At 41.5% G+C, this 25,444-nt stretch overlaps 1 protein-coding gene across 1 annotated transcript in view; it reads left to right on the top strand.

Annotated features, from left to right (window-relative positions):
* Positions 1 to 25,444, top strand: part of PPM1D (protein phosphatase, Mg2+/Mn2+ dependent 1D) — a 37,271-nt gene that overhangs the window by 3,220 nt on the left and 8,607 nt on the right. Inside the window, exons 2-4 of the mRNA XM_048824547.2 lie at positions 6,943 to 7,171; positions 9,799 to 9,923; positions 25,196 to 25,386. Coding sequence (XP_048680504.1) covers positions 6,943 to 7,171; positions 9,799 to 9,923; positions 25,196 to 25,386 — 545 coding nt within the window. The remainder of the gene's footprint in view (positions 1 to 6,942; positions 7,172 to 9,798; positions 9,924 to 25,195; positions 25,387 to 25,444) is intronic.

The following is a 25,444-nucleotide window of genomic DNA, read 5'->3' as shown; positions in this document are numbered from 1 at the left end:
TTTTTCTAGCACTGTTTTGCACATTTAAAAACAAACAAACAAAAACTGTTCCACAGTTTATGCAGGATTTTGGTGATATTTTGTGTGGAAGGAAGAAGGGCTTGCTCTGTGTGTGTGTGTGTAGAATTAAAACAATTCTTATCATCTTGTTGTTTTATTAAATCTCTTGCTACACAGTGACTACAACTAGCTTAGGTGTAGTTTAATGGCAGGCTTAGAACACTTGCATTCCCTGGAACCTGTCTGAATGGATGTGTTTAGAAAGCAAAACAAAATAATCACAAGGTCCTTTCTGCAAGAGAAGGGTTTTGTTCTGTTCTTGTTCAAAATTTCTCCTTTCCCCCACTATGGTGCACACTGGGCTAGCTGCACTCCTTTGTAATACAAACGCCAAGCTGGTGTCTGTTTTGTCAGTTGGGGCGGGGTATTTATATTTGTGACACCTGTTTAATACTAACTCGTAGTAATGCGTACATTTCTAGCTTTTCAACCCCTGAAGGATATTCACAGGTGGAAGGAGTAGGTACCTGTCTTAACATGTCTCCCAACAAGTTTTCAACTTGCCCATTTAAAATTCGTCACCGTAATGGTTCAAAATAGTGTTACTCAATTGCTCTGGACCATTACTGGAGAGTACTTTATGTAGCCTTGTATATTAAAAACCTAGTGAAGATTTGTTAACACTGTTAACCAGTTTACACACTTCTAATTTGGGGCCTGTCTGTGCCAAAAGTATTAGTGCATGTTAGCACATTTGTCTTCTGCTGTTAAGGACATCCCAAAATCGAACTCCTTTTAAAACAGATTGATACTGTGTGGGAAGAGCTATATGAGTTTAGAACTATTAGGCAGGTGATGGTGTTGTAGATGGACGCTAACATTGAGAATATAATTATATGATTAAATATAAAGGTTGGGCTATAGATCCACAGAAGCGAGAAAACTGTACTTGAATTACATTACTTGGATGTAACAGCAGCTTTTCATTGTTCCTCTGTTGCCGAACATGTAGGAGAGGTTATGTTGTTTACAGGCAGTATGGGTATAATTCTGAGAGGTGAATGTAATTGTGTGTGATGTTGTCTCATCTCAATATTCCTCTTTTGACCACTGTCAACTTAGTGCACAGTGTCAAAGTGGGCAATAATTTATTGTGAACTTAATGATGTACAACTTTGCCTTTAAAGTTGGGTCATTTTGATCTTGCCTTGCAATAGTCTTCTAACTGTCAGAAAAATCCCTATTTATAAAGAATCCTATTGACAGTTCCTCAATCTTAAAGTATTGTTACTAAGACCCCTGGTATGCATTGTGTGTATTTTTAAGACCGCTTATGTAAACTTCTTAGGATGGAGTAATTGAGCTAAGGCTCCTTCTCAGTGGTCAGGTAGGGAAGAGGAGGGAAGACACAAGGAACATTTGGGAGCCATGGCAGTATTTTGAATGAGGGATAGCAGCAGCTGGAACCAGGGGCTTGGGAAGCTGTTGCAGCATTTTGGACAGGAAGAAAACCTAATACTGTCCAGAACAAATAATGCATTGTGACTTTTAACTGATGTGCTCTTGGTGCAGTTGATTTAGGAAAAATGGCTTTTGTCTACCATATTGGATTATCTGGAATATTGGAGTCTGGTATAAACACAGTGCACTGGACTTGTTTTGTCAAAAGGAAACTTGGTCTTACATTTCACATGTACACTTAATGAAGGGGGGGCGGGGGGAAGCTTGAAAGATGCATGTTGCTGGGTTGAGATAATACTCGGTGGCAGGCTACTGAAGTCCTGTTGAGACCTGTGATCCCACTGAAACAAATACTGAACTTAAGCCTCAGTTCCAGATCACCAGATCAGGTGTGGTTAGGTTTGCGTGTCAGCACCTGGCTTCTATACACTGTAGAAAATGTGAAATTACTGTGAGAATCACCACTTATCTAACACAGCTGTTTTATTGCAGTGTATCCTTTAAGATAACTAGCTGCAGCTCACGAGTTAGCTGGGGAATGGGCCCCATGAGAATAGTTGTGTAGTCAGTGGTGGATACAGCTTCATACTTTAAAAAAACAAAACAAACCACAAACAAACAGAAAAAGTTAGGATCATTTGTCTGACTATCTGGTGTTGTGGTTGTAGGCACACCTGTAACAACCTGTTATGTCTTTAGTTTACGTTTGGTAGAATGAAAAAGAAATTTACATCTTTATATCTTAGTAATTAAAATGAGGGTCTGTCTAGTCTTGGCTTGACTCTAGCTTTGGAATTAACACTGAAACAATTTGTACCAAGAGTTCTTATTCTGGAAGTAAAAGCGCATACCTGAGTACTCCTGAACCTTTTGTTTAGTGTAAGAAAAACAAAAAAACCCACTGCATTGATCTTTTAAAACAACCATTCTGCATTAGGGTTATGAAAAGCCGGATTTTGTTTTTAAGTGGTTAAAACAAGGAAATTGAGTTAAAACTGCTACTCTCGTTAACTCTGGGCAGCGTTTGGGTCTTAAAATAATGAAGGGAGGAGGGGGTCTATTAGCCAACTTAAACTTGATGATCTAAGTATGAGGGACGTTCAGAGTGAAATGGCAGGTAAAATCCACCTTGCATTAGCTAACTTGGGTTAACAGCGCTCCCCTACCCCAGTGAAAACAGAACCGAAGTCTTTTACAAGTATATGTTCAGCATGACAGCACTTTTTCAAAGTAGGCAGATATGCTCATTTTATGAAGTGAGAAGAAACTTGAGGCATGTAAGTGCCTTCCCCCAGAGTCCTATAGCTTTTAGTAATTGATCTGGAATCTTGATTCATCCACTGATGTCTGATCAGGTCTGCATTCTTTGAAACTAGTATTATGTTAACAGAATCCTTAGTTCTTTGTTTCCGACAATATACAAGTCACTGAATGCTGCATGTCAGATCCATTTTGGGCTAATGCTCATGGATAAACTCTATCCCCACATTTGTTTCAGCTTTTTAAATCTTTTTTTGTGGCCAATGATAATGAATGTATTGCTTGCCCACAGAACAAAGAGGATTTTAATAATTTGTTTACACTAGTTAAAACGCATCTCTCTTGTAGTCCGATATAGCATGATCTGAATCTCTGAAGAAAGTCCTATTCTAGAGTGTATGTAGTAGTCGCCACTAAAACAAATCAAGGCTTAACTTGCTTAAGCCCCTTAATGTAGATGGACATAGGTGGGGCTTAGTGAGAGCCTAAAATCGTGTGCTCTTGCTGTATCTGTTTTGTTTACAAATATGGGATTTTGGTTACAATGCTTTTTATTTTACATAAACACTAATTTGATTGTCTAACACACTTCTTTATTGCTCAAAAGGGTTTATTGCAGCTAATGAGTTCCTACCAGTTTATGTTGTTGTGTCATAAAATCACAGGTTAAATGGAAATGAGGATTTCAGAGTTCTGCCTCAATCTCACCATTTTATGAGTGTATTAAATATATCTACAGTTGTCATGCTTGTTAGACAAAGCCCTTTTTGATCCACCTGTCAGGTCAAATGCAATTTGTGTTCAATAAATAATTGGGGATGAAATTGATATCTGGTGAAATTTTTTAATTCTTCAAGTGATGTCTACTGGCTAAACACACAACTGGAAGTTAGGACTCTGGGGTTCTAGACATAATTTTGTCATTGACTTGCCCTGTGGACTCATTTGCAAAGTGGGTGGGATAGTAGTCGTCCACCTCCCAGGGATCTTGGGACATAATGTTTGTAAAGTAATGTTTGATCCCTTGTTGAATAGTGTTATAGAAGTACAAAACACTTAGGCCTGGTCTGCACCTAGAACCTAGGTTGACCTGACTACAGCGATCAAGGCTCTGAAAAATTTTGTGCTCTGAGCCCCATAGTTTGGCCCACCTAACCCCTGGTATAGATGTCTCTAGGTCAATGAAATGATTCTTCTTTTGACATAGTTACCATCTTTCGGAGAGGTGGACTACCTACATTGAGGGAAACACTCCTTCTGTCGATGGAAGAAGCATCTACACCACAGTGAGACAGCTGCAGCAGTGTAAACATATCCTTATTGTCTGAAGGCTCCAGGCCTTTTTGTTCAGTTAACAGAAGGTGAACAGTGGGAAGGCACCTAAACCTATACAAGAGATAACCTTAAAACAACAGAATTGCTGGGCAAGAATTTTAAAATTATCCATGTCTCTGACTGAAGATTTTGATTCCAAAGAGAGAATCCAAAAAAACCTTTCTTTTTTAAACAATGGCTAAGAAAAACGATAATTGGTGCATTGTGTTTGAATGCAGCTGCCCACGTTGTTTTCCTGCCTCTGCCTCCACACATTCCTTCTGAAGGTTTTATTGGCTTTATCTATATTGGCCAAAGTAATATTTCTCTTCAAGATTTCATTCGCGGGGGCCTTTCTCCACCACTGTTGTTGGTATACTGGTGCCAGCTCTGCTCCAGTTCAGATTTAGAATAGTGTTCTGTTTCATGCTGCACTTCTTAAAGTGCTTTAAAATCTCCATGGTTACTTTGATTCCTGTGAAATTCAGTGTGCCGTATGGGGGCAAAGGTAGGATTAGTGCCCCAAATTTGGTTCTTGAGGTACAGCTCCCCCTCCTTGTGGGAGGGGGGAAGCAGCTTTTCTTAAGATTCATGGATTCTATCAGGGCTGCAATCCTGGCACAAGGGTCTTAATTGCTCGAGAGTTACCCCTAGAGAGTGCGTGGCACCCAGTATCCCTGGGGGGAGCAAAATTGCAAATGGTATTAAGGAGAGAGTTTAGCTCTCTAGTTAAGCGCGTGCCAAATTTTTATGCACCAGATGGATTACTGTGCACACGGAGTAGCCAGAAGGCTTTCTAGCCTGCCAGTTTCCGTTGCAGCTGGTCAGCTGAAGGGGGTATGCAGAATCTCTTGATCCTGACCTACCCTCGGCCAATGTTCAGTTCTGCCCTTGAACTGATATGGTTTGAAGGCGTGTTGCTAAAATCTGTCTTTAAAAAACAATAATTGTGGGGATATGCAATCAAACTGTTTTTGAAAATAAAATAAATTAGACATGTGAATGCTTGCTGGGAGGTGAAGGAGTGGAGGGATGGGGGGAGTAAGTGAAGAGGTGTTTGGGACACCAGCGAGGGGAGGTTGGATTATGGTGATAGGTGGTTGGGGAGAAGGGTTGGGGGGCTCAGATGAGAGGGGGTGAGGATTCTTTCCTTTTAATGATGTAATTCTCCCAGGTTAAAACACCTGGTTTCAAGGCCTAATATGCTGATCTTGCTGTATGTTTTCATTTCCATCCCAGAACATATGGAGGCTGCAACAAAGAGCATGGTTGTCTTGAGTGGTTTGTGAAATTGCTGGAACCTGAAGATAACTCATCCTCACTTTACTGACGCTTGTTTGCTTAAATAAGTGTATAAGGTTCTTCATGTTCTGTTATAAAGTGGTTGCCATAGGAAAGTACATACTGTACTAGGGTATTTACTATACTATGGTATTTCTGATATGTGGAATATATACTGCAGTGGAGTGTACTATGGGAAATGCAGACTCTTCAGTGGTAACCTTTGTAAGTGTAAATGGTAAAGTACAATAGATAAAATATGCCAGAGAAACAAATGCCTTTTCTGATGAGTTTACGGTCTAAGACACCAGCAGGTGCAGTGCAGAACAAGCATAAGATGAGGTTGCTGTTGACAGTCGGCTTCATGGAAAGGTGACCTATCTGATGTTGTTTGAAGGAGGGAGGGAGATTGTGGGACTAGGTGTATCTTAACTGGGGGGCTGCATTAAATGGGCTGTAGGAAAAAATCGTCAAGTCAGGAGCATAGATGACGTAGACAAAGGGAGCAGTTAGGAGAGAAATTTGGGCACAACTTTTGGAGCAGGAGGGGAGCGTAGGAGGAGATGAAAATAAATGTTGGCGGGGCAGAGTGGTGACAGTGAGATAAAGCAGGAATTGAATGTGAAGAGGTTTGAATTTAATGTGGAAGGGGAGGAGGAAAAGCCAGTGTAGATATGTAATAAGTCTGAATTGGAGGAGTACCTCTTGGGTAGTAAGTTTTACATGGGGCTGTGGGATAGCTACCATAAGAAGCCTGTGCAGTTCTGTCCTCAATGTGGACATGTAAATAATTTCTCCTGGGTGATGCAGATAGACAATGTATTTTGAACCACTGTTCAGAATATATTTAAAACCCAAATACGCATAGATATAAAGGCAGTCATTCTGTTCCCTGTAAGGGTTTGCAATGTCCAGACAACTAGTGACCTGAATTATCTGACACTCCTACAACTTCTAATAGGGAGGTGAAAATTAGGCTTCACTGAATCTTGGGAGGTATTCTCAACTAACACCCACATCTCTTATTTTGTGTACTTATTTCCTCCAGCAGCAGTCAGGCAACTAAACCCTGGGAGATGCCTTTCAAAATCTCACCTCAGTATTCTGACCTCAGTTTGGATTATTTTTTATTTTTTAATCTGAAGGTAAATTAATTTTATGCTCCTAGAAAGGAAGGACCTGAGGGTATTGGTTTGAACCAGTCATAATGTGGTCGTACACGCACCTCATTGTAATTTATTCAGACCTCTCTGATACACCCCTTACTCTGGATCTGCTATGCCCCTACTTTCTGTTTCTTCATGAATAGAAATGAACAACTGTGCTAAAATCTGTGGGTTTTATTTAACGTAGACAGACAGAGACTATGAAGGCCATTTTCAGTGTGACTTGTGGTAAGGCTTGAAACAGATGAAGAAGAAACACCTCTTCAACCACTTAGTTTCTAGTTTGACTGACGCTGGCACGATTTGACCTCAATATGACTTATTAATCCATTCTTGACATCATGGCAAAATATTTTTCTTCGGGTAGTTGTAATATCTTGGGGCTTTTTTAATAATCTCCTGAGGGGGAGTTAATTACAAGTTTCAGGAATAAAAATGTAGCTTTTATTTCTCATTGCAGCAGAGTGGCCGAAGACCATGACTGGCCTCCCAAGCACATCAGGAACTACCGCCAGTGTGGTAATTATCCGTGGGTCAAAGATGTATGTGGCGCATGTTGGAGATTCAGGAGTGGTGCTGGGAGTCCAGGATGACCCCAAAGACGACTTTATTAGGGCTGTGGAGGTGACACAGGACCATAAGCCTGAACTTCCAAAAGAAAAGGAGAGAATCGAAGGGCTTGGGGGCAGGTAACTCTGTGTTTTGTTTCTCATTTCAATTCCTCATTTTCACTGTCCTTGTCCTGCTGATCAAATGGGTTCAAGTCTACTTGTGCATTCACACAGCTCAGTGAAGCTGTTTGAACCTTTTCTGTGTTTCGACCATTTGGGCTCTGACTATCCAGTGGGTTTGCTGTGGGGAAGTAGTTGTGTTATTTTAGTGTCTGGTACTAATGCCATTTTGCTGGACGTTTATGGGGTGGGATGATTTTTGATTTCTGAATGGAAGCCCAATGAAATCTCCAAAGTGAGAAGTATATTTGGGGTTTTGAAAAAAGTGGGAGGGGAAAAAAGGGGTGGTTGCTGACTGACCTTGTTCTCCTTGGCTTAAGAGTGTTTGAAAGAGAAATTTGTCTTTCCATGTAAATATTAACTATGAGCTGTAGAGCGCTTTTTCTAGCAAATGAAGAAAATATTAAGGTTTTGGTAGCAACGTAGTATTAGTTTTGGAGTTGGTAAGGCCTCAGCTGGAATACAGTACCCTGTACTGGCAGAAGATGGTATCTTCCATATCTAATTAGGATCTATCTGCTCTATAAAAGTAAAATTTCTGATGCATTTTTACATTGCCCTTGAGGTAACAAGGCCAGCTGTAGAATAGGCCTTGCAAGACTTTTCTTTAAAGAAAACTAACATCACAAATTAATAACAGGACATAGATGTATATTTAAACATTGTAAATCTGAATGTTAAGTCATAGTATTTGAACATTGCTACCTCCTCTGCTTGCCAAAGCTGAGTTTAGGTTTCTTTTCCATGAACTGACTGATGCTAAAACATCCCAGAAGGAGTCGAATTGCAGTCATGCATGTTCCCTATAGCTGAGAGGTAGGGGAGCAAGCAGGAAGCCTTGTCAGATGGCACCAGTGCTGTGAAACAAACCTCAGGGCTCGAATCTGGCACAGCTTCACAGGAGCCCTATGCTCTTTTGTTCAACAGTACTGCACCAGATGGATGGGCAGCGTTCCCTTCTTTTAGCAGCTCAGATGCAGAGATCACTGAAGGTTTTCCTGTTGACATCGTTCACTCAAGAACCCTGTCAGCTCATTAACCTTCAGATATTTGTGTCTTTAGCAGGTGGAAGCAGATCAGCTAGCTGCATTTGGGATAAGAGGTTTCTGAAATGATAACTTGCTGTTTCACTAGGTTAGTGCCTGTAGATGTTACAGGTTTCCAAATGTGCTTTTCTGTCACTCGCTGAAGGACACGGAATATATTTTGAAGTTCCTAGTTGCAAGTGGGCAACTCCTACAATTTCCTTTTTTACAGGAGTGGTGGGGATTGATATTGTCATCTTGTTGGTGGTCCTCCAGCTTTTCCCAGAGTTGGTGATGAAACTGGCAGAGACTGCCCAGCTACTCCCAGAACTGTGAGACATGTGCCACTTGGCAGGAGTATAGTGGGATTGTGCTAGCAGGACATCTTCACTTCCCGTGAGAGAGAGAGAGGGGAGAAGAGGAGAATTGGATCTGCTAGTCAAATTAAGAAAGCTTCCCTGCTAAAAATCTGTTTAAATGTCAGCGTGGGATGGGATCTTCTTCCAGGCAGAAATAACATTAACAAGATTTGGCCATTAGGGTTCCAAATGAGCATGGTGAATCTGAGGACATAGTCTCTGTGATTCTTCCTGCTATGCATATCACATACATGCCACGCAATAATGGGGCTTAATTCATCACTGATGTAAGGGCTTCAAAGTCCCTGGAGTTCCACCTGGAATAAATGTCATACAAGGAGTTTGGAGGCTGCTCCATAGCTTTTCAGTGTCTAATTGCCTATGGCTATTCCATAAGTGAAGCTAGCTTTGGTGCCTGGTCCATAGCTTGTTGGAGAGTAAGCTTATTAGCAAGCTGCACCAGTGCCTTTTCCCAGTACCTCTTCTGGGTATATGGCTCATTGCCGCTCACCAAAATAAGCCTCTTATTCCGCATGGCTTCTCCTTCACGTCCCCAATAACTTTGTGCGAACTAATCTCACTGCGCAACATCTGAGAGCAGGTGTTAAAATTTAAATGTAGAGCTGTTTCTTTCATTCAGGCTTGAGAGCAGATGATGACTGTTCTGTTATTTCTGCCTCCTGTTGCTACTCTAGCAAGAAAACCTCTACATAAGACTGTTTAAGGTGGCTCTTTTCAATTTTTTTTAAACCACTCGCTGCTGCTGACTATCAGAGCCACAGCGGATAGTAAAAACGAGAGAGAGAACCCTAAATAACACAGCCCTATGGGGTTTGACATTGATGTTATGCAGCCCAGCATCTCAGGGGAACAAACTTTCAGTTTGTCTCCTCCTCTGATGTGGGGGAGACATTTAGTGGCGTTCAGATGATCAGCAGGAAGCCAAAAATCCTCACAGCTTTTCATCTTCCTTTCAGTCCCCTTTGCCTCGTCTGCCAAAGCTGGGCTAAAACCCTCAAATTATCACAATCTCACCGTGTTCTGAAGGATGCGTCTACACTGCAGGCCTTGACCGAGGTCATAGCATTCATTCCATACGCAATTGGGGTAACTGTTTCTGCAACTTAAACCATACAAAGTCAGCTGGGTTGTGACTAACTGTTTTTTTTAATCTACACCCCTTTGTTTCTAATACCTCTAGTGTGATCAATAAGTCTGGTGTGAATCGGGTTGTCTGGAAGAGACCTCGGCTGACTCACAATGGCCCTGTGCGGAGGAGTACAGTCATTGACCAGATTCCATTCCTGGCCGTGGCACGAGCGCTTGGTAAGTGGTGTCCAGGCCTAGCACCGGTGAAGTAAGATACCTAAATGTTGAAGCCACAAAACAAGCCGCGGTATCTTTTTATAGAAGGGAAGATGTCCTTGCATATAGAGCATCCGAGCAGTGTGAACAGAGGGTTTCCCAAATAGAGCTGGAGAGGGTTTGGCTTAATGGGTGAGTGAAAGCTCTCCCCTGTGATATACAGGACGTGCATCCCTGTTAGTCTTGTGAAGCTGGCTTCTTCACTTCAACACAAGTTTTTTTTCCCCTTAAAGGCAGTATGTGTCTGTGAGCTGGAGGGCATGCTGAGTCTTCTCTGTTGAAATAAACTCCAGAATGCTTGATGTGGTGATATCCAGCATTATTGCAGCAAAATGTGAGAGACCTGATTCTTCCCTTTGTTGAAGCCTACTATTTTCCACCTAAAGGTCCCAGGAAATAACAGAAGAATTACTGCCAACTATAAGACTTAGCCATATATTTTTACATATATATTTTTGCCTTTGGTGTGTTGGGATTTTGTGGTTCCCAATAAAAACCAAGTCAGATGCAGAATCAAGGGTCTTCAATTCAATTCAGTTCAACAAGACTTTGATCAATGTGCACAAAGGGAGAGACCCTGGTACAAAAATCAGCCAGAGTCCCTCCAGCAAGGAGCCCCTCCCATTGCTATTTTATAGCACTTGGCAGTTGCATAACAAGTTACATAACACAAACCTTTAACCAGTCATATTTAACCTTTCTATATATGGATTTGTTCATCACATGCTTATACTTCTCCACTCTACATGTTGAGCTTGCCCCCCCTCCCTTTGGCCTTTTCTAGAATGTTCCTAGGGTGGTGAGCCACAGCATGCTTCTTTATGCATAAGTACCATGACTTCCCTCCTCTTGGGATAGTTGGTCAGCACTCTTACGACTGCATCATTGTTCCTCAACCAGCCAGCAGAGGCTGTCGGTGAGGCAGTCTGGCTTCAGAAGTGTGGTGTCTCACGTAGTAATCGCTTAGTAATATTGCCACTGGCTTACACGTCAGTGCTGTTTGTGCTTCACCTGAAACTGTCCAATGCTAAGAGCAAGTGATATTGCTCTTTTGTGTGACAATAACAGACACGCTAACTTGAATTACATAGCAAGTGTAGGTATCATGTGGCAAACTTGGGGTGTGGAGAAAGCAAGATGAGGGATCAGGTAAAGAACATGGCTTGACATGGCGAAAAAGTAACACGGCTCTTCTTTAAATTATATTAGTAGTCTCTATGTAACACCTTGCAAGTGTTCATTATGCTTCAAAACCCCTGTTGGAGACATTATCCTTGTTTTGTAGCTGGTAAAACAGAGCCAAAGAGGTTAAGTGAGTTGCTCAAGGTTAGGAGACATAGCAGAGCTGTGGAACAAACCTAGGAATTGCGACTTTCAGTCTTGCACTCCAGTTAACTAGCCAAACATGCACTTGCTTCCCTTTTCTACGAGTGAGTGTGTATTGCTCTGGAGACTGTAGAAGAGTTTTTAATTTAGTTAAAGGTTCATTCTCCCCTTTCCTTCTTCCTTTTTGTGGGTTTTGAACTGGTCACGTGAATTTTCCAGAAGGTCCAATGGTGTTTGGGTCTGATTCCTCTCAGCAAGTCAGACAAAAGGGTTTTGGCTAGTTTCTATGTGCAGATGGGGATTCAGGGAATGATCCACCTGTTAGGCTCCTGTTGTGGCCTTTACCATTCTCATCTGGATGGAAAGGGTTTCTGGAGAGTCTGGGTGCAAGAGAGGAGAAAATGAGAACATTTGTCCTATGGTAGCAGTTCTTGTATTCGAAGTCCAGCATGCTTGGATCTTTAAAAAGATGTCCCTAGATGACCTAAAGATGCCAAGTTTACACTGGCTTGAATGACAGTGTTTTGGTTAACATCCTCTTCATGCATGAGGTATGGCTAACCTCTTGGGAGAAGGAACGCAGCTGTGCTCCTTTTCCCAGGACCCAGATGGTGCACAGATGCTCAGTTTGGAAACAGGATTTGACTCTGTGAGGGGCATGCTGGCCTCACAAGCTGCTTACACAAGGCCTACTACAACTAAAATCATTGATATTCATGCTACTAAGCTCCATTCGACCACTTGGCTAGCTCCCAGCATTGCTGCTCTGGTTGGCACCAACACTTCATGCACTGAAGCCTCCCAAATAATTCAGTTTGCTCTGACACTAATAACCAGGTTAACCCTGACATACTTTTCTGTTACCAGCACTGTAGTCAATTTCACTAGTTACAAGTACAACAAATGGTTCCGCTGTGCCCAGATTTGGACATTACACTAATTCTTTGCAGGATGCCAGCAACATAAAATATAGATACCAGATGTACAGGTAGCTAAATGATTGTCTAGGCCAAATTTTTTTTGCCAGGGGAACATCAGTCTGTTAAATAGGCATTCCAATCTGCCTCTAGCAGGCAATGGTACAGAAGTGCATCTGCTCACAGACTGCAAATTTCTGGATACAGACAAGGTAATTATATCTTGTGTGTGTTCCCAGCTTTTGCTCTTCTGACACTTCACAGTGAGATTAATGAGATTTCCCAACTTTCTGCAGCTCATGTCTGTTCCTTAATCTCTTTTTATTCTGATATGGAAATGGGGACATTTTAATTTTGATGATCTATTGATTTTCATTCTCTAAACCTGGTGATCACTGTAAGGAATGCAGTGAACATTTTAAATATAGCCGATGCCATAGAAAAACAAATATTTGGACAGCAAACATGAGATTGGCACAGTATATGAGCCATCCTGGTGAAATTAATTCCCCCCAAATTTCCCTTGCTCTTTTACTTGGGCACACTATCCTTCTGCCCTGAACTACACAGTGGTGCTGTATATTTTTAAACAGCGTTTGCTTTCCACGTCAGTGGTGACTGTAATTAAGTAATGTATGAAATAATCTATTTGTATCCTATAAACCCCTCTATGGGATGTGTAAGTTTTTAATTAGTTAGTTCTCTGTAAAGAGCCTAGTGTGCTCTTGTTGCGATGTAAATGTATGTAAGGTGCCCTTTGATCTTCTAAGGACATGCTATAGAGGTGCAAATATTGTATTGTAATTTAAACATAAATATTTGTACCTAACTCTTCTGAAAAAACCCACTTTACTGTAGATTGTGCCCAGTTTGGTTTGTAATGGCTATTTGTAGACACTATATAACCCTCTGAAGCTGTTAACACCTCAGATTTCTAGGGAGGCCTCAAAATGTGGCACCACCAATATGGCCCAGATGGGAGTTGGGTCTTCTAAGCACTTGCTCTGCAGAACAAAATGTTTGTGTCAAATGATCCATACTCACTACTTCCCCATTGTAGATTTATGAGCCACTCCTATTACAAGCCCCTCCCATTTCAGGAATAGTGTTGCAAAGACTCCACTGAACATGCTCATAGATGGCATTTTGGGAGAAAACTCAAAGAGCAGACTAGTCTCTCCGGAATAGCCATTCTCCGGAACACATGTGGTAAAATATATTTCCCTGCCTCTCCTTCTCTTTTAAAAGGTTGCCAGATGGGTAGCACTTCAATTACATTCCTTATCAAAGTTACATTAACCCGTTAGCTTCCAGCTTCTGCAGCGACTGCTGTGAACAAACATGACTGTCTTTCAGTGTTCTATGGGTGAGTGGGCAGGTACCTGGTAGCTAGCACAGGGGTGTGTCTCTTGCTCCCATGTACTTGGCTCAATCGGAGGAACTGAAGTAGTTAGCTTCGATGTTGAAGAAATAATTCTGAAGTAAATTTCTGGTCTGTTTTTATCTTTGTTTTTTGGTGGCATCCAAAGGCCCCAGTCTCTATATGGGCCCTATTCTAATATGTTAGGCACAAACCTAGCAAGGACGTGGTTTCTGCTCTGAACAGCTTACACAGTAATTTGAAACAGGAAGCAATGCCTGAGTATAACAACGGTAGGAGAAGAGATGAAGGCAATCATAAAATCACGCAGTTGTATAGGCCGGCTATGCGCACAACTGGATACTTATGAATATTTCTTTAGCTAGTATTATAAGTTATCTCCTGCTATTCCACAACCTGGCCAAGATTGTTTGGCTAATACCTTGTGGGCATCATAGCAGGAGTGGGTCTTGAGAGAGCCTTGCAAATCCTGTGGGCAGTCTCTTGATGGGGCAGTGGCTCGGGTCTGAACCCAGTTCTTATTTTCTGTAGGAGTTTCATTTGTTGTCCCCAGGAGGGACTGGTCCAGAGCCAAAATCTGCAACTGTCAGCGAAATTACATAGTGTGAGAGGCCTTGGTTCATTGTAGTTGAATAGTTCTCTTACTACTTCATAAACAGTGAAACCTGTACTAAGGGGACCCAATAGTTAAACTCTTTACTTGACATGGCCACTTTAAGTCTACCCTTGTGATTTCTTGTGTCTGTATGTATGTATGTTTATAATTTTGGTATGTGTGTGCTAGGAAAGCCAGGTTTTTTTCGGGTGGCTGCATAGGCTTGACTCTAATTTTAATAAGTACATTAGGATTCCTGCTGACACCTAAAATAGATGCAGCATATACTGGGGCACTAACTGCATAATATCTACAAGAATGCTGGCTCTTAAAGAGTTACTTACATAGGAGTGGCATGTCAGAGCAGCTCACTGAATGCCAGAATTGTCTTGTACATTTTTTTTCATGTGCATGCAGTGAAACGCTGGGTGGCAGGTCTAGCTGACCTCATATTATCTAATTAGATCCTAGTATAAAGATTTAGTTTTCATGTTCATTGAACTGTTAAAAATAAAAATCAGTTACAGTGCAGAGTGGGCATAATTTTCACACATATGCTCTTTAGGTCACGGGAATATGTTCGTACGTAGGATTATTCTTTATGCCATGTCCTATTAAATTGCAGTTTAAGATGTAGATGCATACTAACATTAGAGATTGCAAAACATTGTCCAGATTCTAGTGATAAGAGACTAAGTGGTAAAAACTATTATTTGATGATAGCCCAGAGTGCTGCCTACTGTCCCTTTATAAGACTTTTTAAAAAAGAATCTTAATACCTAATTAATAGTGTGAGGATTGATCACCTGAGGTGAAACCTGAGTACATTACCCATTTGCTTGTATTTGCATGTACACACTTACACATCAGGAGATAAAGATTCCTATTGCATTTCTGTTTAACTCTATATAATCCCCCTAAATTATAGATTCACAGTAAAGACGTCCAAATTATTTGAAGATGTATTGTTAGCAGAAATTAGCACTTCCTTCTCTCTCAAGAACAATCTTCTCTTTTAAGCGTGCACATCTTTAAGTTGAAGGAAGAAAGTGAAGAAAAAAGAAAACTTTCTAGGGTGAAGGTAACACTAAACAACCCTAACTTTTTGGGCTATTTCCACTCTTTCGTTTAACTCCGGACATTTTAAAACAACAAGGTAACGTTGTGAATGTAAAATAAATCTGCAATATCTTTATAATATTTTGTCAAAAAGCATTTGTCCTAGAGATGTCCTTCATCAGTCTGTGGAATCCCCCCCAAAAGTTTTCTGTTGAAGAAAATAGCATAGATATCTGTATAAATTGCAGAATATACATTTCAGCTCCTATCCGGTGACAAGTCTGTGCTGTCTTGTTTGGGTTATATGATTCATGGTGGAGCACATGTGGAGCCATTTACCTTGAAAGAGAATTTTTTTCCTTCTAGCTGTCTCTGGAGTTCCCTGTGCGTGACTCTTTCTCTTCCTTGAAGTTGTACTGAAAACAATAATTGTTATTTTTAAAGACAGAATCATCTCCATTTTTGGCCACTGTGTTCCCCCTTGTGTTCTCACTTTTCTCTATTCATGCAGCTGGCCAAAATACTATAGAGAAGTGGCTGTCCCTCTGGGATCTGAAATGCCGCCTTCGTGCTCACTGAGGGATGCAATTCCAGGCCAAAAGTCACAAGGCAGCCTTCCATATTCACTTCTTTCTGTCCTCCTCCCATTTCCACATCATAGTTTGTAACCTTTTTTCATTTATTTATTTTTTTGGTTGACCCAATAATTCTTGGGTTCTCGATTCTTCCCCTCCCCCCCCCCCCCCGTTTGTTTCAGATCTTTCAGTTTTAGATGCTACCTGCATCCAGCTAAGTACATCCCTATGTCTTGTTTGTCCTGCAGGTGTAATAAAAGGGTTTATGCCTTATTGGCGTCTATGTAACTTACCTGCATACTCTTGGCCGTAGCCTCCTGGTAGCCTTGCCCTTCGTTTTTCCTGGAGTAAGTTTAATAGGTTAGGTTATTTCCATCTTGTAAAAATACGTTACGCTGCACTTTTATGATTTTTTTCCCCTTGAGACTGCAGTAAAGATGCCACCTTGTGGCCATAGGAGAAATAGTTAAGAAATTTATTAAGCCACTAGTTTTAGTGACAGATCCTTTTTCCATTTGCAAATGAGCCTGAATGAGTTATATGGTTACTGTACAAATCCTTGTAGAGATTTAATTCGTAGTAATGCTGCCTCATTGGGAGTGGGAAGAAGAAATTCTGAGCAACTCCTTTGCTTGCATTGATAGGCCAAAAATCTATTAGATATAAGTTTAATTAAAAGGTTATTGTGGGATAAATGAAATTGGGATTGTCTTTTGCTTTTCATTGTGACTTGTTAAAGTAGACTCTCCCCCCTCAAAATTAAAAAGTTGATTTTTAAATACAAAAGCATATTACAGAAATGTAAGGAAAAGGTTTGATTTGAGCAATTCTTTTGTAACAAAGTTTTGCTTTGAGAGGGATGGGGGACTGGACTGAAGTCTGAGTACATTATAAACTAACAGTTTAAAAAAAAAAAAAAAACTACTTTCCTGGCTACAGTTTGGATGCAAGCAGATTCTAAAATGTGATCCAAAAATAGAACAAACCAGGTAAGAGGGAATACACTGCTTAATACTTTCAAAAATAAGCTGAATTAGGCCCATACATCACACAGTGTACAAAAAGAGTTGGTATTTTAGGCTAAATGGTTACTCAGTAGAGAGGGAATGTCTTTTGTGAAGTGTGCCTGAAATCATCTTATGTTCATGTAGTCTAAGCACCAGCACTGTGCTTGTTGTATAGACATGCATACCAGCTCAGCCTCTGTCCTGGAAACTTGCTCTAGAGTGTTTATTCCAGTGTCAGATGATTTGATCTGCTGGAAGAGATAGGAGTGGTCACCTTTCCCCAAAACACAAAAAATCCCTGGTCATAAGAGTCCGGAGTGACAGGATTTTTAACCAATTGTTTAGCATGTGGCAGCACATGTTTTTAATTAAGAACAAAAATAGAGTGTGGTCTTGTGAATGGAGACTGGGAGCCTGCAACTCCTAATTTCTGATACTGGCTCTGCTGCTAGCATGGCTGTGGGAAAGTCCTATTGCCTTGCTTCCTCAATTTCCCGATCTGTAAAAGGAGGCACCTGCCTACTTTACTAAGCTGCTGAATTAATGTTTGTAAAGCACTCATTATTTAGGGAGAATTGTGCATTTTACCTCTGCATAATTGTATCTAATCTGCCATCCTTCTTTCTAATATTGGAGCATAGATTTCTCTATATATGGCTTGCTATTTTCCCTAGTTTTATGCCACTTCACCAGCACTATGGTAGATGCTGCAAGATCCCGCTGGCCAGTGGAAAATACACAGTTGACATTCGTGTTCTGCCGATGCAGCAACTCTAAGAAGCATGGGCTTACGCGCTGTCATACGCGACACCAGGGGTGCCCAACCTTATTACACAGGAGGGCCACATAAACCGAAGCACCACCTTGTGCGGGCCAGACAGATTCTACATATTTTAATAAGCTTTAAAGTCACCTGTATTGACTTATATTTTAAGTTCTGCTTGTTTGGTATGTATTTAGATAGGTTGTTTCTATGTACCGTATTGTCTGTTTACACACTTGTGTAAGCTAAAATGCTGTAACCATGCTGATAAAATGCTAATGAATTGGCTGTTAGTATATTGTATTGAAGCAGGCCATGGGCCGAATGAAATGTTCTGGTGGGCCATGTACGGTTCGCGGGCTGTCGATTGAGCACTCCTGCGCTACACCATTTTAAAAAAAAAACCTTACTGCCTCACCCCAGTGATATGCCTGGTCTCTACTGGCCCAGGGTGCAAGGATTTGTAAGCTTTTGTCATAGCTGAGGTGAACTGTATGACTCTCTATGATGTGCTGCAGATCGTTCAAGAGAACAAGATTTATTTGCCTGCCTGATTAGTGAACAAGCTGGTGGATGTGGTGGAAGGACTCTTTTGAGGGTGGGGAAGGAGGTGGATGATAGGTCCCCCAGTCTACTCCATTAATAGTATTGATGTGCTGCTCAGCTTGATGTTATTTGCTGTCCTGATTAAAACAGGGCTGGATTGCAAAAAGGTGCTGTGTAAATATGTGAATATTTTTAAAATTCTTGTTGTGTGGTGTCATGGTCCAAATTATAGTAATTAGGCAGGCAGTCCATACAAAAGAAGCCAAAATATCCATTTTTCTATCCTGGGACTTATTCCTCTCACACACCAAACTTAGACTTCGTATGAATGCATTTGGCTGCCTTCCACACTATTTGTGAGGACTGCTTTCTCCTCCCTAGTCTAAGGAAAGTGTAGCTGGGTCTGGAATATACTTTTATGGGGTTTTCCCCAGGGCAGAGGACCAAAATGCAGATGGTTTTTCCTCCTTTCTCAGCTAGTCATATCCAAAGCTCCATTTGGCCTATCCATTAAGTCAGAGTCACTTATGACAGGGTAATGCTGCTCCACTCGCTTGTAATTTTGTATGCAGTTCTTGCTTATTCTGTGAAGGTTTTCAGCTAGAAGGCTTCACAGCTAGGATGCATTTAATAGTATTGCATTTCAAGGTTAACATACTTCAACTGTACTCCCATAGTGAATTTGAGTGGCCACCTTCAGAGGAATAATGTTAGGGAAAATGGTTTCAAACCGTCTGTGATAAAGAATTCCTTTTGGCAAAATATACATGCTTAGCAAAACACCACTTGGAGACCAGTCTATCCACTCCAGTTCGATGAGCTTTGGAACTTTTCTAGACCAACTTTCCACCTGCTGTTGCTACTACTAGATTCGTTTTTCTTCAAGCAAGTGATTAGCCCTTCATAGCTTTTGGTTAGCGATAGATGCATCGATTTAAAGGCCAGAAGAGGACCGCCAGAATCATTCTACATAACATGGCCCATAGAATTTCACCAAGTGATTTCTGCACACAACTTCTGTTTTAGCTAGAGGTATCCAATCTTGCTATAGGAAAGACTGATGGTATTGGAGAGTTTTGTGTAGTAGCTAGGAAGGATGGGCTTATTATGATTAAGAAACTGGATTGGACTGAGGTGATCTGAGTTCAGTTTCTGGTGTGCTCTCACAGGCTTCCTGTGTCTCCTTGGCAAGTCCCTTAATTTATTTGCACCTCAGTTCCCTGTCTGTAAATTGGGAACGACAATTGTCGTACGTCCTTTGTCACTTTATATTGTGAGTTCTTCGTACTGTGTGTTTTATACAATGCTTAGCACAATGGATCGCTGTCAATTGGGCCTCTAGATGCTGCAGTAATACACATAGTAATTGCCACAATGGGGCTTGCTTCATTCCAACTGGCAATGCCAAATTCTCTTCTCCACCTTCAATTTCAACTTGGACGTAGCCCTCTGAATTAAAAACTTTCACCCCTTCACAGTAGGGCTTACAGGATGCTGAGCACCTTTAGCTCCCACTGAAGCCAACAGAAGCTGAGAGTGCTCAGCACCACGCACGATTGGATCCACAATGAGTTGTCTAGGAGGGATGTTCTCAAGTGATGAACCCTGTGTACTGTCTTGTCTTCTGGATTATGGGTCTTGGTGTAGCACTTCTGAGCTGTCTGCTTATTCCATTCTTGGGAGTCATTTAGCTCTTGATACAAGACACTGGTGATGTGATGCTCAGGAGACCAGATCAGTTGTTTTGAAAGCAGGATCATTTATTGTTTGTTGTTACTCTGCTGTTTTTCAGAAAGGGCAGCAGGTGGAGTTGGGCATGTGGGTGTGACATGCAAGCACTCACGTGCACTGAAAGGAAGATAATCGGTGTAGTATCGGGGTGTGTAACTTACGACTGTCCGTTTTAACTTTAAGTATAAAACATCTTCTCTGTATCAAAGAATATCTTATGTGGTATATGGTGAGCATAATGACCATTCTGTTTGTGCATAATGAGGAGATTAAATCTTCAACAGGCACAAGGAATAAAAGAGAAGAATTGATAAGAGACAAAGCTCCAACATAGAAATCTGTGTGCTTCTAAAGGGAAGAGAAAATCAAATTAACTTACACAGTTATTCTCTTGTTTTGAACTGAAGCATTTTATGTGACTGTGGATCATGCTTTGGCAATCATATAAGTGGTACAGCTGTTAAAAGGAAGTTTTTGTGAGAAAAGGCTACCTTGAGCAAGTTTTTTGCTTTAGATCCTCTAGAGCAGGGGTTCTTAAACTTCATTGCACCATGACCCCCCTTTGAGAACAAAAATTACTACATGACCCCACAAGGGGGGACTGAAGCCTGAGCCCGCCGGAGCCCCACCACCCAGGGAGAGGGGAAGAAGCCAAAGTTCAAGGGCATCAGCCCCAGGTGGGGGCCTGGAACCTGAGCACCATCACCCAAGGCTGAAGCTTTTGGGCTTCAGCTTTAGCCCCAGGCACTGGGGCTCGGGCTTCGGCTTCAGCCCCGGACCCCAGAACGTGTAACGCTAGCCCTTGGGGGTCCTGACCCACAGTTTGAGAACCGCTGCTCTAGAGTACTGTTAACCTGTCCTAATGTTTTCTTTGACTTAAGTCCCAGGCTTTCCCCCCCTTACAGGTTTCTAATAATCAGAATGAAACATGCATATTAAACTACGGAAAACTGAAAAGCCTCTCTATCCATTAGGATGGGCAGATATGCACACTCATTTTCATTGGACAACCAAGTCATTAAAGTGAGGGCCTCTCCTGCTGCTGCTCCTCTTCTCCATTAGTATTAATCCTTCTTTTTTGCTTTTGCCGTCAGCTGTAAGAAAAAGAAAGTTTGTCTTAAAATTATTCCCCAGTAGCGCATAAGGTAATGAATGTGAAGGTAATTAATGTGGTATGCTCTCTGCACATGCACAATGAAATAAAAAAAATCCACATTACCTATTGGTAAGTACACAATGCAACCACTGAACCTCGCTTATATAATTAAATAACCAAAGCTGAAACACAAACCACTCAGAGCAAAGAAATTCTTAGATTGTTGCTTCATGGTAATTCTTCAGCATCACTTCTAAAGATGCCCCTCTTCTTGAATGTAAGTAAAATAGCAACTACAAAAATACCTACAGGAAATGCACATGTACATTGTGAAGGTGCATTATTGACACTATTTAAAAAAAAAGAAAAAAAAGAAAAAGCATTGCCTTTCTGTTGTGTCCCCGTCTATATGAGGAGCTCAAAGTGCTTTACAAACATTTAATGATAACATCTTGGAGGTAGGGAAATATCCCCTCAGTTTCCCCATCTGTAAAGTTGGGATAAGTGACATTTCCAAGGTCACAGAATAAGTCAGAGATAGATTGGAAAACAGAACCCACAAGTCTTGACACCCAGTCCACTACTCTAGTTTTTAGACCACACTGCTTTCACTGTCCCCTCCCTCTGTCTCATGCTCTTATGACATGCTGTCCAGAAACTTGCTTGTGAATGTAGAAAGGGAGACTCCTGTTTGTTAAGAAGCAAAGCTCCAACATGCTGCTGTGTTACATGCCACACGCACAAAAATGAGCTTCAGGACAATGGCACTATTCTGTTGTACCCTGTGAAGACCATGTGCTTTTGTTGATTCACAGTGAGAGTTCAGTATTTAGCAGCTGTCAGGTCTTCAGATCCCTTACCAGTGGCAGGATAGGTTGCTTATAGCTAAGGCTGCATGTCTGTCACGGAGATCATGGATTTCGTGACTTTCTGTGACTTTGGCAGCTGGTACAGCTGGCTCAGGGGTTGCCTGAGACGAGCTGCCCCTGGGCCAGCAGCAGTTTGGGTGTGGGAGGGGGCTCAGGGCTGGGGCAGGGTGTTGGGGTGTGGGGCGGCACTTACCTCGGGGGGGGGAGGGAGCTCCCCAGCTCCAACTGGCATGTCTCTGCAGCTCTTAGGCAGAGGGGCCAGGGGGCTCCGTGCGCTGTCCGTGCCTGCAAGTGTCACCTCTGCAGCTCCCATTGACTGCGGTTCCCGGCCAATGGGAGCTGCAGAACCGGTGCTTGTGGCAGGAGCAGCACGCGGAGCCCCCCTGGCTGCCCCTCCCTCTAGGAACTTCAGGAACATGCCAGGAGGAGCCAGGCAGGGAGTCTGCCAGCCCCACCAACCCTCTCCCCCAGCACCAGCGGGGGTCCTGGGCGGCACGCTGCTGCCTGCCTCCCCCCCAGCACTGGCGGGAATCCCAGGCCACCTCCGCCCAGCACCAGTGGCCCCCCAGCCCAAGTTTTAGTTAGGGGTATATAGTAAAAGTCATGGACAGGTCACGGGCTGTGAATTTTTGTTTACTGCCCGTGACCTGTCCACGACTTTTACTAAAAATACCTGTGACTAAAACACAGCCTTACTTATAGCACCCATAGGGTAGAAGTCCTATAAGGAATACTTCTTCAAAACCACTTAGAAATCTTTGTGGTTTTTTTTACACTTCCAGCAAGCTTGCTGTTTGTGCTGCTTTACTTCTCCATTCTTTGCCTCTGGCCTGTAATATATTGTAAAAGGGAGGATAATGTAGCTCTGCAACAAATTTAAGCTGTCTGAATCCCTGTAAATATTATGCACCTTGTTTATTTATGGAGAGTTAAATCTGCTACACACCTGGCTTTGTATTTTGTGTCTCCTACTTCGAAAACATGTTTACTGCCATTAATTCACAGGTGCAACTCGACACAACTGGAATAATCACAACTAGAAATGTGATGGTAAATGGGTATGATGAGCATTCTTTGGCCAAACCCAAACACACCTTGATTGGATTGCACTGTCTAATATATCTTTAAACACTGCGGTGGGTAGTCACCCTCTGTCTGGTGGATAGCTGTCCTGACACAGTGGGTAAAAGAGAAGGAAAGGGGGCCTCATCACAAGGCTGGGAATCCAAAGTAACTGACTTGGAGTTGGGGACCACATAGCTGAATTTCTGCAACAACATTTTTAATGTAGAAATGTAAATTGCTGTATGTCTATGACACTCCACATATTTCTATGTATAGGATATTCCTTTCGACTGGAATGTGTATGTTTAAAAAAAATCCACTCCTTTCCATCTTCAGCTGTACTCTTGCCTCTCAGATATAGAAGATGGTCATTCAAAGTTGGTCTAGATGTTATGGAAGTGCTACCTTCTCTGTAGACAACATATGAACATTGGATATCTTTTGTTTAAATCTGTGAAATAATATGTCCAAGTTTATTTGTAAAAAGAAAAGGAGTACTTGTGGCACCTTAGAGACTAACCAATTTACTAAGGTGCCACAAGTACTCCTTTTCTTTTTGCAAATACAGGCTAACACGGCTCTAACTCTGAAGTTTATTTGTGTAAACTTAAATACATGGATGCAAGGCCACTGTAGTGGCTAAGCACCTTACAAAATTGTTTATAACTGTGCTTGTTTAGTTCGAAGAGGTAAAGAAGCAATACTGACAAAAACAATAGTGATCTGTCAAGGATCAGTTAAAACAATCAAGCAAAAGAACTGTTCCCATGTTTCAGTCTCATGCTGCCATTGACTTCCATGGCAAGACTTTAATAGGAGGCAGGAACAGATCCTAAAATAGCTATAAAAAGATTATAAAATAAATGAGGAGTTAAGATTTTATCTGTTGTGGCAATGGCAGGCAAGATTTGAACAAAAGCTCGTGCTCTATAGAGACTTTTAGAGGCAATTACATGCACAATAATTGGTGCGCTGGAGCTCAGCTTGACTGCGACAGTATTTATTTTCATCTTGTTCCCAGCCAGTGAGCTTTGTTGTGCTAGTCTGCTGATGGAGAGAGTGCCTCTATTCAAGTAGGCAAGGCTTTTAATTAGCATTTAGTAGAAGCATGTGTATGTTATCTGCTGCTGCTGCTGTGAAGGTGAATTGGCTCTTTAAGGAGGATGGCCCATTGATGTTCGCTATAGTGAAGTGGAGTAATTGATTTGAAGTATTCCTTGTTCTTCTGAAAAACCTTTTGTACTGGTTGATAGTGCCGAGTGGAGCTAAAGGAAAAGTTCCTACTCCAGGAAGCAGGGAGACAAAGAATTTATTTTTATTATTTTAAAGGGGCATGGTGGAGTGGGGAAAGAAGATGTCAAAAAGAACTGTTAAAAGGACACAAACAGTTACACTTTTTGAAGTCTCAAGCTGAAAAACTTGCTTTTAAAATGAAGTTCTTTAGATTCTAAATGCTTCCCCCCTCTGATATTGAATGAATTTCTACTTTAAAGCACGTGTTGCATACAGGAAGAGACCTGCCAGGGTCTGGAAAATGGTAGTAAATATTCTATTGGATTCATTGTTAATTTCATACCTTCAGTTGCCTTTGTAAGGAGTTATTTACTAGAATCAAGTGGAAGATACTTTCTATAAGAAAATTACTTTTCATTCTATTTCTACAATTATAGGATGCTACATATAGGGCAGGTAATGTCCAAGAGAAGAGATGTAGAGGTTAGCCTTGTAGAAACTATGCTGTCAGGCCTGGAAGGAGAAGGCAAGAAAGTGTTAGCATAACAGAATGATGGCGCTCCTTGATTTAAAGGGACCAATTTGGAAAACCACATTTTTGTCTGAAAATTTTACTGGTTTTACAAGTAACATCTAAAATCACTATAACTGAAAGAAATTAATGGGGAAAAAGCACTTCTCTTTCTTGCAACAGTTTTACTTAGCGTATTTGACATATTAGAGTATAGTCAGTTTCATTGTTTCCTGTGTATTGAGTCAGTTTTTCCCTTCCTGAAAGGACCCTAACAAACGTCAACAGGGAGTAGAGAACCTCTTGTAAACATGTTTTTAAAATGAAGTAAAAAATAAACCAATCAGAACATACTATTGAAAGAGTGGATGGCCAGAAACGAGCAATTAAAAAACCAACAACAAAACCTCATAAGTAGAGTGTCTCACTAAGGGAGTTGCATTGATAGACTTTACAGGCATTTCACTGAAGGTTGGTGTTGAAGACTGCTATAATAAGGGGACAATGATGACCCTTGACTGACTTTTATTAAACATTTTCGTGTTTTCCTCCTCCCCAGGTGATCTGTGGAGTTACGATTTCTACAGTGGTGAATTTGTTGTGTCTCCTGAACCAGACACTAGTGTATATACGCTTGATCCCCAGAAGCACAAATACATTATCCTAGGCAGTGATGGACTGTGGAACATGATCCCACCTCAAGATGCTATTTCTATGTGCCAGGATCATGAGGAGAAACAGTATTTTATGGTGAGGGCATGTTTATGTTGTCAACTACTTTAAGATCACATGATAGCTATTAACTCAC

The sequence above is a fragment of the Caretta caretta genome, chromosome 17 (assembly GCF_965140235.1).
Source record: "Caretta caretta isolate rCarCar2 chromosome 17, rCarCar1.hap1, whole genome shotgun sequence".
Classification (NCBI taxonomy): Eukaryota; Metazoa; Chordata; order Testudines; family Cheloniidae; genus Caretta; species Caretta caretta.
Note: the sequence above shows the minus strand (reverse complement) of the source record. Positions and strands in the feature narration are given on the sequence as shown.